The 13,469-nt window shown below is 30.9% G+C and overlaps 1 protein-coding gene across 1 annotated transcript; it reads left to right on the top strand.

Annotated features, from left to right (window-relative positions):
• Positions 1–9,060: 9,060 nt before the first annotated feature.
• Positions 9,061–11,707, top strand: LOC120087631 (ubiquitin-NEDD8-like protein RUB1). Its single transcript, XM_039044470.1, has 3 exons — positions 9,061–9,262; positions 9,939–10,198; positions 11,313–11,707. Exons 1-3 carry the CDS (start codon positions 9,170–9,172, stop codon positions 11,422–11,424), a joined length of 465 nt encoding a protein of 154 aa, XP_038900398.1. The 5' UTR covers positions 9,061–9,169; the 3' UTR covers positions 11,425–11,707.
• Positions 11,708–13,469: the final 1,762 nt, after the last annotated feature.

The raw sequence follows: 13,469 nt of genomic DNA, 5'->3' as shown, positions 1-13,469 counted from the left end.
ATAAACTTTATATTATAATGTATCAAATACATTAGTTTAAATTAATTATATCATATATAATCAATCCATCAATTATTTTGAACAATTCAAATTGATCAAAAATTAATTCTCAATAATCTCAATTGAGTTATTTGAATAATTAATTAAACTTCTTTAATTAAATTACTCCACATGCATTAATTGTCGGCCACTCCACTAAAGATCAACAACTGCACTCTTCGCACTACATATATATTTCTGTATCCATTGGATATAACTAGTCAACAGTACGATGATCTTTCACAAATTGCTATACAACTAAGCCAAAATTATCGTTTTGCCCTTATAGTTACATCTAACTCCTTAAGTACCACTCATCCCTCTAATGAACAATAATTCATAATCCAACTATGACCAAACCTCTCGGGCCAATAGAGGGCGTGACGCCATATTGTTCAAGCTCCGGAATCAATCCTTAAGGAAGCAATTTATCTACTTACCCCAATATTAGAGAAAAAGTGAATTTCATCTTGTGTAGCTGTGTTCCCAGCTCTCCAATCAGACGGATTCTCAATATGGTAGGTTTATTGAATCGGCGATCTAGTTATTCTCACCCATACAAATCAAATGCTGCCTTCATAGATAGGAGTTCACAACTCACTCAGGATTTAGGTCATGTCATATATGGTCATTCTGGTGAAATGTAAGTCTCTATTATTAACAACGTTATATAATGAGACTATTCATTTCATGGTCCGGTCTTATACAAACCCCTTTGTATAGAACTCATATGTCTCTACATGAATGATCAAGATCATATCATTTTTAACACTTTACAATAATTGTAACATTTACAAAGCGGGCCGTATTTGTAGTTTCATCAAGATAAGGTACCTAACATTATCCATCTACTACAAACCATTTAGGTTATCAATTTATCACTTAAACACGATCCACCTATATGTCTCTACATACATATTTAAGCTACAGAAGATAACCTCAGATATTAGTTTATTGATTTTGTGGATTAATCTACTAAATGTTGAATAAAATTTCTCAGATTTTATTAAATAAATAAATCGTTTGAATATTACAATTACAAACTACAGAACCCACGAGATTTAGGGCATCAACTTTAACACATGTAACCATAGATGCATTAAGCATTAGCTGCTTAGACCAACTAAAGGAACTTAACACAAGATCGAATAGGAGTAGTTTTCTGTTCATGCATAATTCACTGTCCTAATATGATGTGGTCGCATTGCTTAAGGCATAGCACCCAAAATGTTGAATCATTATTTGCTCCTGTTTATCTATCATTGTTTACTGTTTTAAAGTTAATTTCTTGCCTATCACAATATGAACTTTCCATTGGTTACTTTGGTTTCATTATTCTATAGTCCAATCAAAATTGATAAGAAGTCCTAGTCCTATGGGATTCGATACTTAGAATACTCCAAGATTGTTACTTCATCAATAGTATATGTTGGCATTCAGACCTCATCTATTTTTATTTTCATCACTCATACATATTTTTTCGATCAGAAAGTTTTATTGAGTTTGAAGGAGAAAATATTTTCGGCTGGGGAAAAAAGGTTCTAATTAAGGTGGTGTCGCAAGACATTCCAACATAAATGAGTAACTTCTATCTTTATGCGATGATTCAAATTCTATATGTGCAAATTTTTTGTGGGGGTAGGGTGACGGGCATAGGAGTTTATGCTTCTTGGCCAAGACTTCAGATAAGCTGTCCAAGATGTACGCTCGGGCCTTTTCTTTTGTCTTGATTCATCTTTGATATGCCTCCCAAACATTTCGGGTTGTATTGGCAGCATGGACTTGAGGACACTCCTTATCAAGGACGAATCTTCAGTTATCTATAATTAGCACAATGTTAATAGTATTCTTCCAACTCGTGTAATTATCGCCATTCTGTTTATCAGCAGAAAACAAGTTTAAAGTAGCATTTGTCATGATGATAGTTGCTGAAACCATACAATTTATTTATATTAGTTATTCATGCATTACTCAATGAAAATCAATCAATCTAGAAAAATTCTAATGTACCCTAAGTGACATCTATTTTGTAATGATGCTTTAATGGGTTCAGATAAAAGTCACCGTAAGGTGATCAGTTACATCTTCACTGAATTGAGACACTCTCAACTAGTCATTATATCAGAATAACTCTCATTCCAATAATGATTAATCGCCATTGTTCAGTCCATAAATCATTAACTTAACAATTTCTTGTAAGTGTAATCCTCCATTTTAGACTCTAGAATTCCGCCCCAATGAGTTAACCATAGGAAAAAATCGATTGGGATAAAAACTAAAGTAATCCTATCCATTTCTGAAGTTTGAGTAAAATTCCATACAAACACCACCCATGGGGGGGGAGGAAGGAACACAAACAAAGGTGCTTTGGGGTCGAGCATAGATCTCACGATGTGAACTTTTAGGGAGAAACAAAAAAAGAAATTGAAGTATCGTTTACATCATTTTCCTCCCAGTGAGTATTTTACCTAGGGTTGATTAACTTAGAAAAACTCGACTATCAATTTTTACTAAGTGATTGTTAACTTTGCCTAATGTAACAATTATATTGGTTGGTTTAACAATGTTGATTAATTGCTTATTAAACACTTTAACAAACTTTAATCACTAATTGCATGCTTATAACAAATGTATCTCATTCACCTTCCAGATCAGTTCTCAATAGGAGTGTTCTATTTCCGTTAGCTTAAATACCCCAGCCTAAACAAAACTTTCCTTAGACAAAAGTCCCTTAAAAATAAATTTATTACAAATTTAATCTTTTATTCGAATTCAATTTAGTCCTGTTAAACAGAACTAAAAGATTACTATTTCTAATCATATTAGAAATATTTTGAACATAGGTCTAAAGGTCTAATCAATTTTAAACTATTTAAAATGAATTTAACCTATGTTTGCATACAACTCTTTATTATAGATTTAACTTATAACTATTATAAAGTTTAATGAAACAATTGAAATCTATACATGCTTCTAATGACATACTTTAAAACTTATAACAATTATTATTTTACTAAAGTGATGTCATGCTTCATGCATCTCCATTTTCATTATAACATACATAAAAATTATATAATAAAGTAATGAAAATTAAATAACATAGATCCATTCATCTAAACTATATATTATAACATTTATAATATAAAATTATGCATGGAAATGTTATTTATGCATGCAATTATACAATATAACAATTATATAATATAATGCATGAGCATGCTTGATAAATCATGCAACCTTATAATATAATATTTTATATTATTATGATGCATGAATGATTGTTTATTCTATAGTGGGATTTTACTATATGATATATATAATTACAAAACCATACATCACATGTATAATAATTATAACAACAATATTGGACCCAAATTGGCGTCCTAAAATATTAATTCAATTAATATAACACTTATGCTAATTTAATTAATCAAAATACAACAAGTTAAATAATTATTACAAATAATAATTAAGTAATTAAGAAAATTTACTTAAAAACCACCTGGAATAGGACACGAACCCACAAACAGACGTCCATCCTCGCGCGCACCTCATGTCTGGAGCGTCGCAACACTCTCTGCCAACATTGCGACACTAGCATTCTAATCTCTGTAACGCAGCACTATGCTGCTCACAGCGTTGCAACGTTGCGGCTAAAGCGTTGCGATGCTGAGCCCTCTGTCTTATGCGTAAGGCGAGCGTTGCAACGTCTAGCCTTATGCTCTATGCATCCATTTTGCTATGTTCTTGCTCTGAATTTCACCAAATTGAAGCCAAAACTTGATCACGAGTGACACGGACATGAATACAGACTCAATTGCAATAATAATTATGCCCAAACACAACAGGCCCTATAAACCGAATCATTGAAAGCAGTAAAGTCTAATACTAATTTTGAAAACATCCAATTTTCAAAATCCTAGAATATACATCAGAATGTAGATCCAAACACCCACCATTAACTCTAATTTAATGTTTGAAAAAAAAAAAAAAATAGAGACTCAACCTGGCTTTTATACTAATTGAAGATTTTGAATACTCACAGTCGAAGCAATGCAATCATGTCTTAATTTCTCATTTTATAGAACAATTAAAAAAAGAGGATGGAAAAAAATAATAAACAACATTCAATTTAAGCATGTTATCTACAATGATATACAGAGGAAATAGGGAATTAGAAGACTTACCCTTGATGAACCAAGTCTTCATGTTTCATCTCCGTTCACAGCAATGTCAGGAACTCTTCATACGAACACAACGATTCGACCCCAATAAAATGGGATTTCCTTTGGACACCACCACAAGGCCTTCTTTATTGTTCTCAGGGTTGAGAATTGATTGAGAGTTTTTGGCTTTAATGATTTTTAATTTAGGGAAAGAGAGAAAGTTTTTTTTTTTTTTTTTTTTTTTTTTTTTTTTTTTTTTTTTTTTTTTTTTTTTTTTTTTTTTTTTTTTTACAGAGAGCTTCACTTAAAGAGGTGCAAAAATGAGTGGTGAAGATCAAGATCTCAACCTCTATATAAAAATCGTAGAATTTGAGAGATTAAAAGGGGTGAGTTGTTATTTTAAATAAATAATAAAAAAAAACTCCATCCCTTGTATATTTTAAAAAAATAAAAATTCAAAAATAAATAATTTTGAATTTCAAATAATAACCAACTTTATTATTACTATATAACATATAATATAACCTGTAGTTTATAAATCTCTCAATTAACCTATATTATTAATATGAATCATATTCATATTAATTTTAATTTATAACTTTTATATAAATTATATTCATATAACTAATATTTGAATCATATGCATCATATACATTATATTATTTATATTTCGTATAATCAATTTCCTTTAATTAATTTGAATAATTCAAATTAATCCAAAATTAATTCGATTATCATTAATCCTAATTGAGTGAACGAGGGGACCTTATGGACCTATCGATTGAAGCTCCAATGATACTTGATTAATTAATTAAACTGTTTAATTAAATTAATCAACTTTTATTAACTTTTGTCACTCCACTAAAATCTGACAGTTACAATCTTCGCACTATAGATATATTTCTATGTCCATTGGATATAATCAATCAATAGTGCGTTGACCCTTCACAAATTGCTCGTACATATAGTTGGACCAAAATTACCATTTTGCCCTGTAGTTACATTTAACTCCTCAAGTACCACTGATCCCTCTAATGAACAATTAGTTATAGTCCATCTATAACCAAACCCCTCTCGGACTAGGAGAGGGTGTGGTGCCACATTGTTCAAGCCCTGAAATCAGCACTTAAAGGAGTAACTTCTCTACTTACCCTGACAGAAGGGAAGAAGTGAATTCCTTCTTGTATAGCTACATTCCCAACTCCCAAATCAGACGAATCCCTAAAATGGTTGGCTTATTGAGTCGATGAATCTAGCCACTCTCTCCTATACAGATCAAATGACTGCCTTTATAGGCAAGAGTTCACAACTCACTTAGGATTCAGGTCAAGTCACCTACGGTCATCTTGGTGAAATGTAATTCTTTTATAGCAACGGTGTCATAAAGAGAGACTATCCATTTCGTAGTCCAATCTTGTACAAACTATTTGTATAGGATACCTCCACTCATAAGTCTCCACATGAATGACCAGGATTAGATAATTTTTAGCAGTTTACAACAATTCTAACAACTACGAAATGGGCCATACCCATAGTGTCACTAGGATAAGGTACCTAACCTTATCCATCTACTACAGATCGTTCAGGTTATCACTTAAACATGATCCACTGTATGTCTCCACATACATGTTTATGTTATATCAGTTAACCTTGGATCTTAGTTTATTGGTTTTTAGGTTAATGCAACTAAATGTCGAATAAAATACCTTTATTTTATTAAATAAATAAAATATTTGTGCAAATGCAATTACAAGCTATAAGACCATGAGATTTAGGGCATCAACCCCAACAGGTCATACAAAATATCTTAATCTATTACTTGTGATGTTATGGCAGATCTGAACCTTGAGTAATCAGTGGTGTTCTAAGGAGGTGGGGTTTTGATATCTCTACTGATTGATTCTATTCAGGATTTTGTGTACGAGTTTGAAGGTCATGTGCAAGTGATGGAAGATGGGATAAGGTCTTGGTGGGACGTGGTACAGATGGAGCTAGTGATCCCTCCCATATGGATAAGTCCCCTCTCAAGGTCTTGTGTCTTTATCTTGTGATGCTAGATGTTGTCCAAATGATGGGGGTAGTGGCTCCGGGGTAGGTTTTGCAGGATCATGAAGGGCGGCTAAGAGGCGGGTGTAGACATGTGTATGGGGAGTATGATAATTTACTTTTGGAGGTGTGGGCTATTGCTGACGGGTTAAAGGATGTTGTATCTTGAGGCTTTGACTCGATTAGATTGGAGTTTGATAGCTTAACAACACAACGTATGTTGAATGCAGAGGAGGTCAATTTTATTGTTGTGAGGTCCTTCGTGGAAGAAATTATTGAGTTGAATGCGAGTGGGGTGGTGGAGCAATTCCAACATATTAGCTCCACATGTGGCAGATAGTTTGATCTTTTGGGCGCTTGATGAAATTTGTTCTCAGGTGTGGTGGAAATATTTCTTTGATTGTCTCTGTCGGGTTGCTGTGACGAATTCTAGCCTTATTACTTCTTGTTAGTCTTTTGTGTAAGTTCTTCTAATAACAACAACAACAATAATAAAAAAAACATTTGAGGAAAAAAATCATTTTTAAATAAATCCAATTTTTCTATAAAAACACATTCAGTTGATTAATAATTTAAAGTATGTTTTATTTAATTGCTTGGATGACTTTAAACTCCATTATTAGAAAATGACTTGAAGTGATTGATAAAATATTTTAAAACTACATAGTAAGAAAAGAAAAACTACATTTTTGTAATTAATAGAAATTATAGAATCAACTTTAAACATAAGATATAAAAACATTTTTATAAAATGTGGTTAAACAATAACGAATTTCAACCTAAACCATGAAAAAAACTAAAGTTTGACGATAAGTGAGATGGAAGATTTGAAACCTTTTAATTGAGTTGGTTTATGTGACACTATTTTGAGGGCTTGTTTTATAAGAAAACCAACTTCAATTACTATAAGAAACATATATCACATGAAAGGAAAACACTCTTATATAAAAAATGATGAAATAAACAAATAATATTTGGCTTTTATTATTATTATTTTTTAAATTTAAAATTGATAAAGGATAAAATAGTACAAATGGGCCCAATTCCTAGTGGGCTTGAATGGTTAGTTGTAGGGCCCAATAAACTCTAATCTTTCGATAAGGAAAAGTGTGGGCCCAAATGAGAGGATCCAATACGCTGAGAATCTTCGTCGTCTCGCCAATACCACAACTGCAGAATAGAAATGGGTCCTTTTTCCACTTTTTTTTTAATATTAAAAAATAATTTTTCTAGAATTTTATTTTCATTTTTTTTTTCTCAAATTCGGATTCGGATTCTCTGCTTTTCCTTTATTTTCCTTTTCCTTTTCATTACTTATTTTTTAAAATAAAAAATATGTGAATAGATACCTTTCTCTAAAAGTAAACTATAATTTAATCTAATTCAACTTACATTAAACATGTACTATTTAATTATAAGATTGGATTTTTGTTAAGAAGAAAAAGATAAAAATTGCAATTAAAATTTTTTTTAGATATATCTTGAAACTTAATGTAAATATTATATCAACTAATAACATACATATTTCGTCATGTTTTTTTTTTTTACTAAATGATTTATAAAATTTATAACTGTGATTGAGATTATTTTTCATGCAAAATTTATTTGCAAAATCTCTAACATATTAAATGGAAATTATGTTCATCCCAAGTTTAGTTTTAAATAAATGAATGATGAGGTAAATTAGTTGTGAAAAAAAGAAAATATAAATTTAACCTTAAATTTGCCCGATTATACATTTTCGACTTTAAACTTCTCATTTCATCAAATTGAACCATAAATTTAAATAAATAGTTCAATTTTTGGCTCTCGAATTTGTTTGTACTAATTTATTGACTAATTTATAGACTTTTAACAAAAATGAGTTTATTCAATACCATCGATCAGTTCAAAAATTTTATCGACACCATTGAACATGCACAAACTATGTGAGATTATATTAAAAATTTCTATAAGAAAACTCCATATTTGGATGTGCACAAAAGCAATTAATTCTCTAACTTCATAATATTGCACAAAAAAATACATCTAAGCGTGATAGTTGCTAAGTATAAGTCATCATTACGTTTATACACAAAAAAATATTGTTAACTTTGATACATAATTAAAAAAAAAAAAACGATGGCAGGTCATCACTCAAAAGTAGTTCAAACCGAAAGGTGGACCAAACTTATTTTTTTGAGTAGGTAAAAGATTCATCGAGAGATTTCTTATTTTATTTTCTAACTCAATTTTATAAATGACTTTTTTTTTTTCACATACACACAATTTTTTTTTGTTTTAAACTTTGACGAGACCCATGAAACTGGTTATATATTATGACATGTTTAAATTGACTAAGAAAAATATTTTTTGAAAAGTCATTTTCATCTAATCATTTTTTCATAAAAACTTGTTTAAAATTAAAAGCACTCATGTATTTGGTTATATTTTCTCAAAAGTATTTTTATACACAAGTTTATTATAAAAGAATATTAAACACTATGAACTAATCGTCGAAGTTGGTCGTTGGAGGTAAATTGCATAGGTGATGTCGGAGGCATTCACTGGAGTTGGCCACCAAAAATAGTCATTGAAGGTAGTTGTTAGAGGTAGATGTAATTTTCTAATAGCCTATTTTTTTAACAAACACTGGGTAAACTATTATAGTCCGTTTAACCGTTTTGAATGGGTGCCTAAACATCCATTTGGAGTTGAAAAGGGCGAAAATAAAATAAAATAAAATAAAAAAGTTGAAGGGGGTAATTTGGTAAAATATGAAGGCATTTATCTTAAATATAAAAGCAGGCGGGAATGAGAGTATTAGTAGTAGAGGCATTTAGCCCAAATTTCTTTAGGCTTTCAATTCTCCATTCGTTATCTTCGTCAATTTATTCTCTCGCTCTGTTACAAAGAACGTCGGAAGAAAAGGAAAAGCGATGCAGATCTTTGTCAAAACCCTAACTGGGAAGACGATCACGCTCGAAGTTGAGAGCAGTGATACCATCGATAACGTCAAAGCCAAGATCCAGGTCTTTATTTTCTGATTTCCTTCTGTTCTATTACCTTTTCAATTAATTCATTTCTCCCGCAAGTTATTTTGGTGTAGGCTGTTGAATTTTGCTTCTTCTTTGGCCCTGGTTTATGTTTATGGCTTTTGATTTATGTTTAGTCTGATTACTTGGAGATTCCTTCGCCGTTTGGAAGTTCTTGCTTTATCTATGTCTTAGTCGTAGAGGAGATGCTATGGAAACTCTGATTTTTTCATCAGTTCTCACTAATATGTGTTTACTATGGATTTTGTGTCATTGCATGAACCAATGGACGAAGGATCAAGAAATTAGCGTTAGTGATTTCATTTTTCTTGATTTGTTGCGTTTCGCAGACATGTTAAGTTGGACTGTTGGTGTAGGTTTTCTTTTTAAAATCATGTTTGCGGTGTTTAAGTTTATGCTTATTGTTATCGTATGTTTGTTTATCATATTTTAGCTTCTTCCATGGCTTGATTTTGTTTTCAGGTGTATTTTTATATTCTTGCCACTTCACTTTATCAATAAAATTATTTTGCAAGCATAAACTGATGTGGCAATTTGATTCCAGCGGGCCTTTTTTGTTAATAATATTATTTTGAATTTTGAAATGCGTATTTCTTCTAGCTTCAAACAGGGGAGGTTAGGCCATTGGTTTTATTGGTTTGTTTTTATGCAGGACAAGGAAGGTATTCCTCCCGATCAGCAGAGACTAATTTTTGCTGGTAAGCAATTGGAAGATGGTCGAACGCTTGCAGATTATAACATTCAAAAGGAGTCAACCCTTCACTTGGTCTTGAGGCTTAGGGGTGGGACTATGATTAAGGTCAAGACTCTGACCGGGAAGGAAATTGAGATTGACATTGAGCCAACTGACACAATTGATCGTATCAAGGAGCGGGTTGAGGAGAAAGAAGGGATTCCCCCTGTACAGCAAAGGTATTCATTTACCTTCTTCACCAATTACCTGAACTACAATGACTATATCTTTCTTTACGCATATGTGTATGTTTGTAACTTGTTTAATCTCCCTCAAATATGTCATTGTGCCTCTCTATTTAAGAATGCAATCTGGTGTGGAGCTTGCCTATACTTAGCACAGGATTCATTAGCACTTGATTGGAAAGAAATAATAAAGTTGGTGGATTTTAGATTCCAACATTTGTTTCATACTTAAGTTTTATTTAAAAATGTCCTGACATAAAACAAACAATTTAAGGACATATCTATTGCTAATTTGAGAAGAGTTTAGTGGATTAGATATCTATTTCCCTTTCCTAAGGTCGAAGGATCCATCTCTTAAAAATAGAAGACAGGACATGCCTATTAAGTATTTTGTATGTATGTTGTATTTTGACATGCTTCAGGTATTTGAAGTTTTATTCTCAATATTGAAATGTACATTTATAATAAGATATAAAGGAAGATGTAAGATTTACAATACTCTACCCAGCTAGGTAATGTCTTATAATGAAGGTTTATAAAAGAAACCTAAGAGCAACCAGCATATTTTCCAATAACCTTAAAATCACTTGAGAAATGGGAATTCAAAGCAAAAATTTCATGTAAAATAGTTTTTTTTTTTAAATTGTTTTCCTTTTCAATCCCATCTTCATGTAAAATAGTATTGAAGCTGTTGATTCAGGATCCTGATATAGACTGACAGACTTTTGTTAGTTTCACATAGTTGGAAAACCGACTCCATTGTTCAAGTTCAATTATCTGAATTTAAAATGTAAGTAATTGATTTCCGAAGGTCTAATGCAGTAATGCATAGGTGCCTAACAATCGATAGTTTGCTAGACTTGTATCAAGTTACTTAAGTTTAAGTGTCCATGATTTGTAGGCTTTCCCTAGTTGGCTTCCATGTAATGGGAATTAGCGAGTCAACAATTCTGAATTCCATCAAAATTATTTCTTCTATTTCATGTGGTTGGTCATCTATGAACTGTAAAGGAGATTTGTTATTGATTAACCAGGTTAGCAGGATTTGTTATCACTCGAATTCACTGTGCTTATTTTAACGAATTCTATTGTACTCTGCTTTTTGCAGGCTCATTTATGCTGGTAAACAGCTTGGTGATGACAAAACGGCTAAAGACTATAACATTGAGGGTGGTTCTGTTCTCCATCTAGTGCTTGCCCTGAGGGGTGGTTATCTGTGAAAGCATTTTATCTGTCACCTACTGAAATTCTGAATTTTCAGTTTTTATTTTGTTGGTGCTGGATGAATGCATGAGCGGCATCTTGCATGTGTGTGGATAAATGGAAAAGTATTTGAGCCCAAACTTTTATCAATTACTCTGTAATAGAGATTTCATCTCCTGTGTATCTCCATCTCTTTTCAAGTTCAACATTAAGCCATTTGGTTTGTGTGGAAGGAGTTTGTAAAATTTAGTCCCAAAGTTTATCAATTTTTATTGGGGGAATGGAGCTCAATTATCATTATTATATGGTTATACTTTATTTTCATGAATCCTCTCCTGTTTATGACCAGGGCTTGTATCACTGGCACAAAGTGTTTGGATGTTCTTCGCCAGGTGCGTTTCATGCTCTTTCTTTCTTCTTATTATAGTGGCCCATGTGGATTGTTTGCTAATATTTCTCTTTTCATTTTTTTTTTTGAGAAACATGGGTCTGTGTTGAAATTATTAAAACAACTCAGCGTGTTTTTGTAACTATTTGGTTTTTTTAAAATTAAGCATTTTTTTTAATTTATTACCATGACTCATCTTTTAAGTAAAAACCATCATGAGTTGACTTAGTGGTAAATCATTTTTGATGAAGGGTTAAGAGGTTATGGGTTTAATTCAAGGTGGTCCACCTACCTAGATTTTAATATCTTATGGATATTCTTGACATCTAAATATTGTAGGATTATTGTAGGATTAGGTAGATTGTCAAAAAAAAAAAAAAAAAAATCTTTCTTTAGGTGAAATAGTCGAATTCTTAGTCAATTTTAAAAAACAAAAACAATATATATAGATATTTTTTTTTTAGTTTTCAAAACTTAGCTTGATTTTTTAAAATATTAGTAGAAAGTAAATAATAAAGTAAAAAGATTTAGAGGCAGAAGAGATGTTTATATGCTTAATTTTAAAAATTAAAAACCATAATTACCAAATGAGCCTTAAATTATATATATATATAAATAAATCTAACGTTTTAGAGAAACAATTTTTCCGAGGAGATAACACGAGAATGATAAAATTTGTCTTGGAATGGACTAGCATTATATAAGTTGATTGAATATGTTTTAGTAGAACCTTAGGGAATTTATATTTTTGGTCAAGTTTTGGGTTTAGTTTTTATTTTGTTGCTATATTACAACTTGTAGGGTTTCAAGTTTGCTTTCTTATTGGTCTCAAGTTTCAAAATGGTATATTTTTATTTTTGAGTTTTGTTTTAATCTGATTTTTAGGATTTCAAGATTTATATTTTTAACTTTGATTTTTTACTATTTACTAATAATTGACACGACATACTTGCATAAATATAAACACTCATTCTATTTCTTCGATGGGTTGAAATTTTGACCTCCATATTCTATTTAGTTTCTAAATGTAAGATGAGTCATTTTTAAAGATCTTCAGGAAAAAAGAAAGAAAATAATGTTCAAAGACGTTCTTTAAAGAAAATTTCAAAGATTGCCAAAATGAATATAGTTTACCTGGTTCAAGATTTGTACCATTGACTTTAAGGTTAGTGGTTCAATTTCTCCACATGTAAAAAAAAAAAATTAAAGAATTTAGGCCATGCTTAATTTTTTATTTTTAGTTTTTAAAATTAAGTCTACATTCCATACATCTCTTTATTCCTTGCTTAATAATCTACTTTTTATCAAATTTTTCATGAACCAAGTCAAAATTTTAAAACTAAAAAAATAGTTTTTAAAATTTGGGTAAGAATTTAACTCTGGTACTAAAAGATGTAAATTATTGATAAAAAAAAAGTGGAAAAATAGGTTTAATTTTAAAAAATAAAAAATAAAAAAATGGAAAGGTTAGCAAATTGGTTTGAATGATTTGATTTCCTAAGTTTATCTTTAGCTTTTAGAATTAAATAAATTTATAATTTGGCAATTTTTCTCTGACTGCAAGGTAATTGAGTAATTTACAAAATGAAAATTTCTAAACATGAAACTATTAAGGGCATGATGGCTGAAAAATGGGTATTCAATGGGCAAAAGAAAAGCAGGGAAATTCAAGAG

This window comes from Benincasa hispida, chromosome 10, assembly GCF_009727055.1.
Source record: "Benincasa hispida cultivar B227 chromosome 10, ASM972705v1, whole genome shotgun sequence".
NCBI classification, from domain to species: domain Eukaryota; kingdom Viridiplantae; phylum Streptophyta; class Magnoliopsida; order Cucurbitales; family Cucurbitaceae; genus Benincasa; species Benincasa hispida.
The sequence above is the reverse complement of the archived record's forward strand: the minus strand, read 5'-3'. Positions and strand labels throughout refer to the sequence as shown.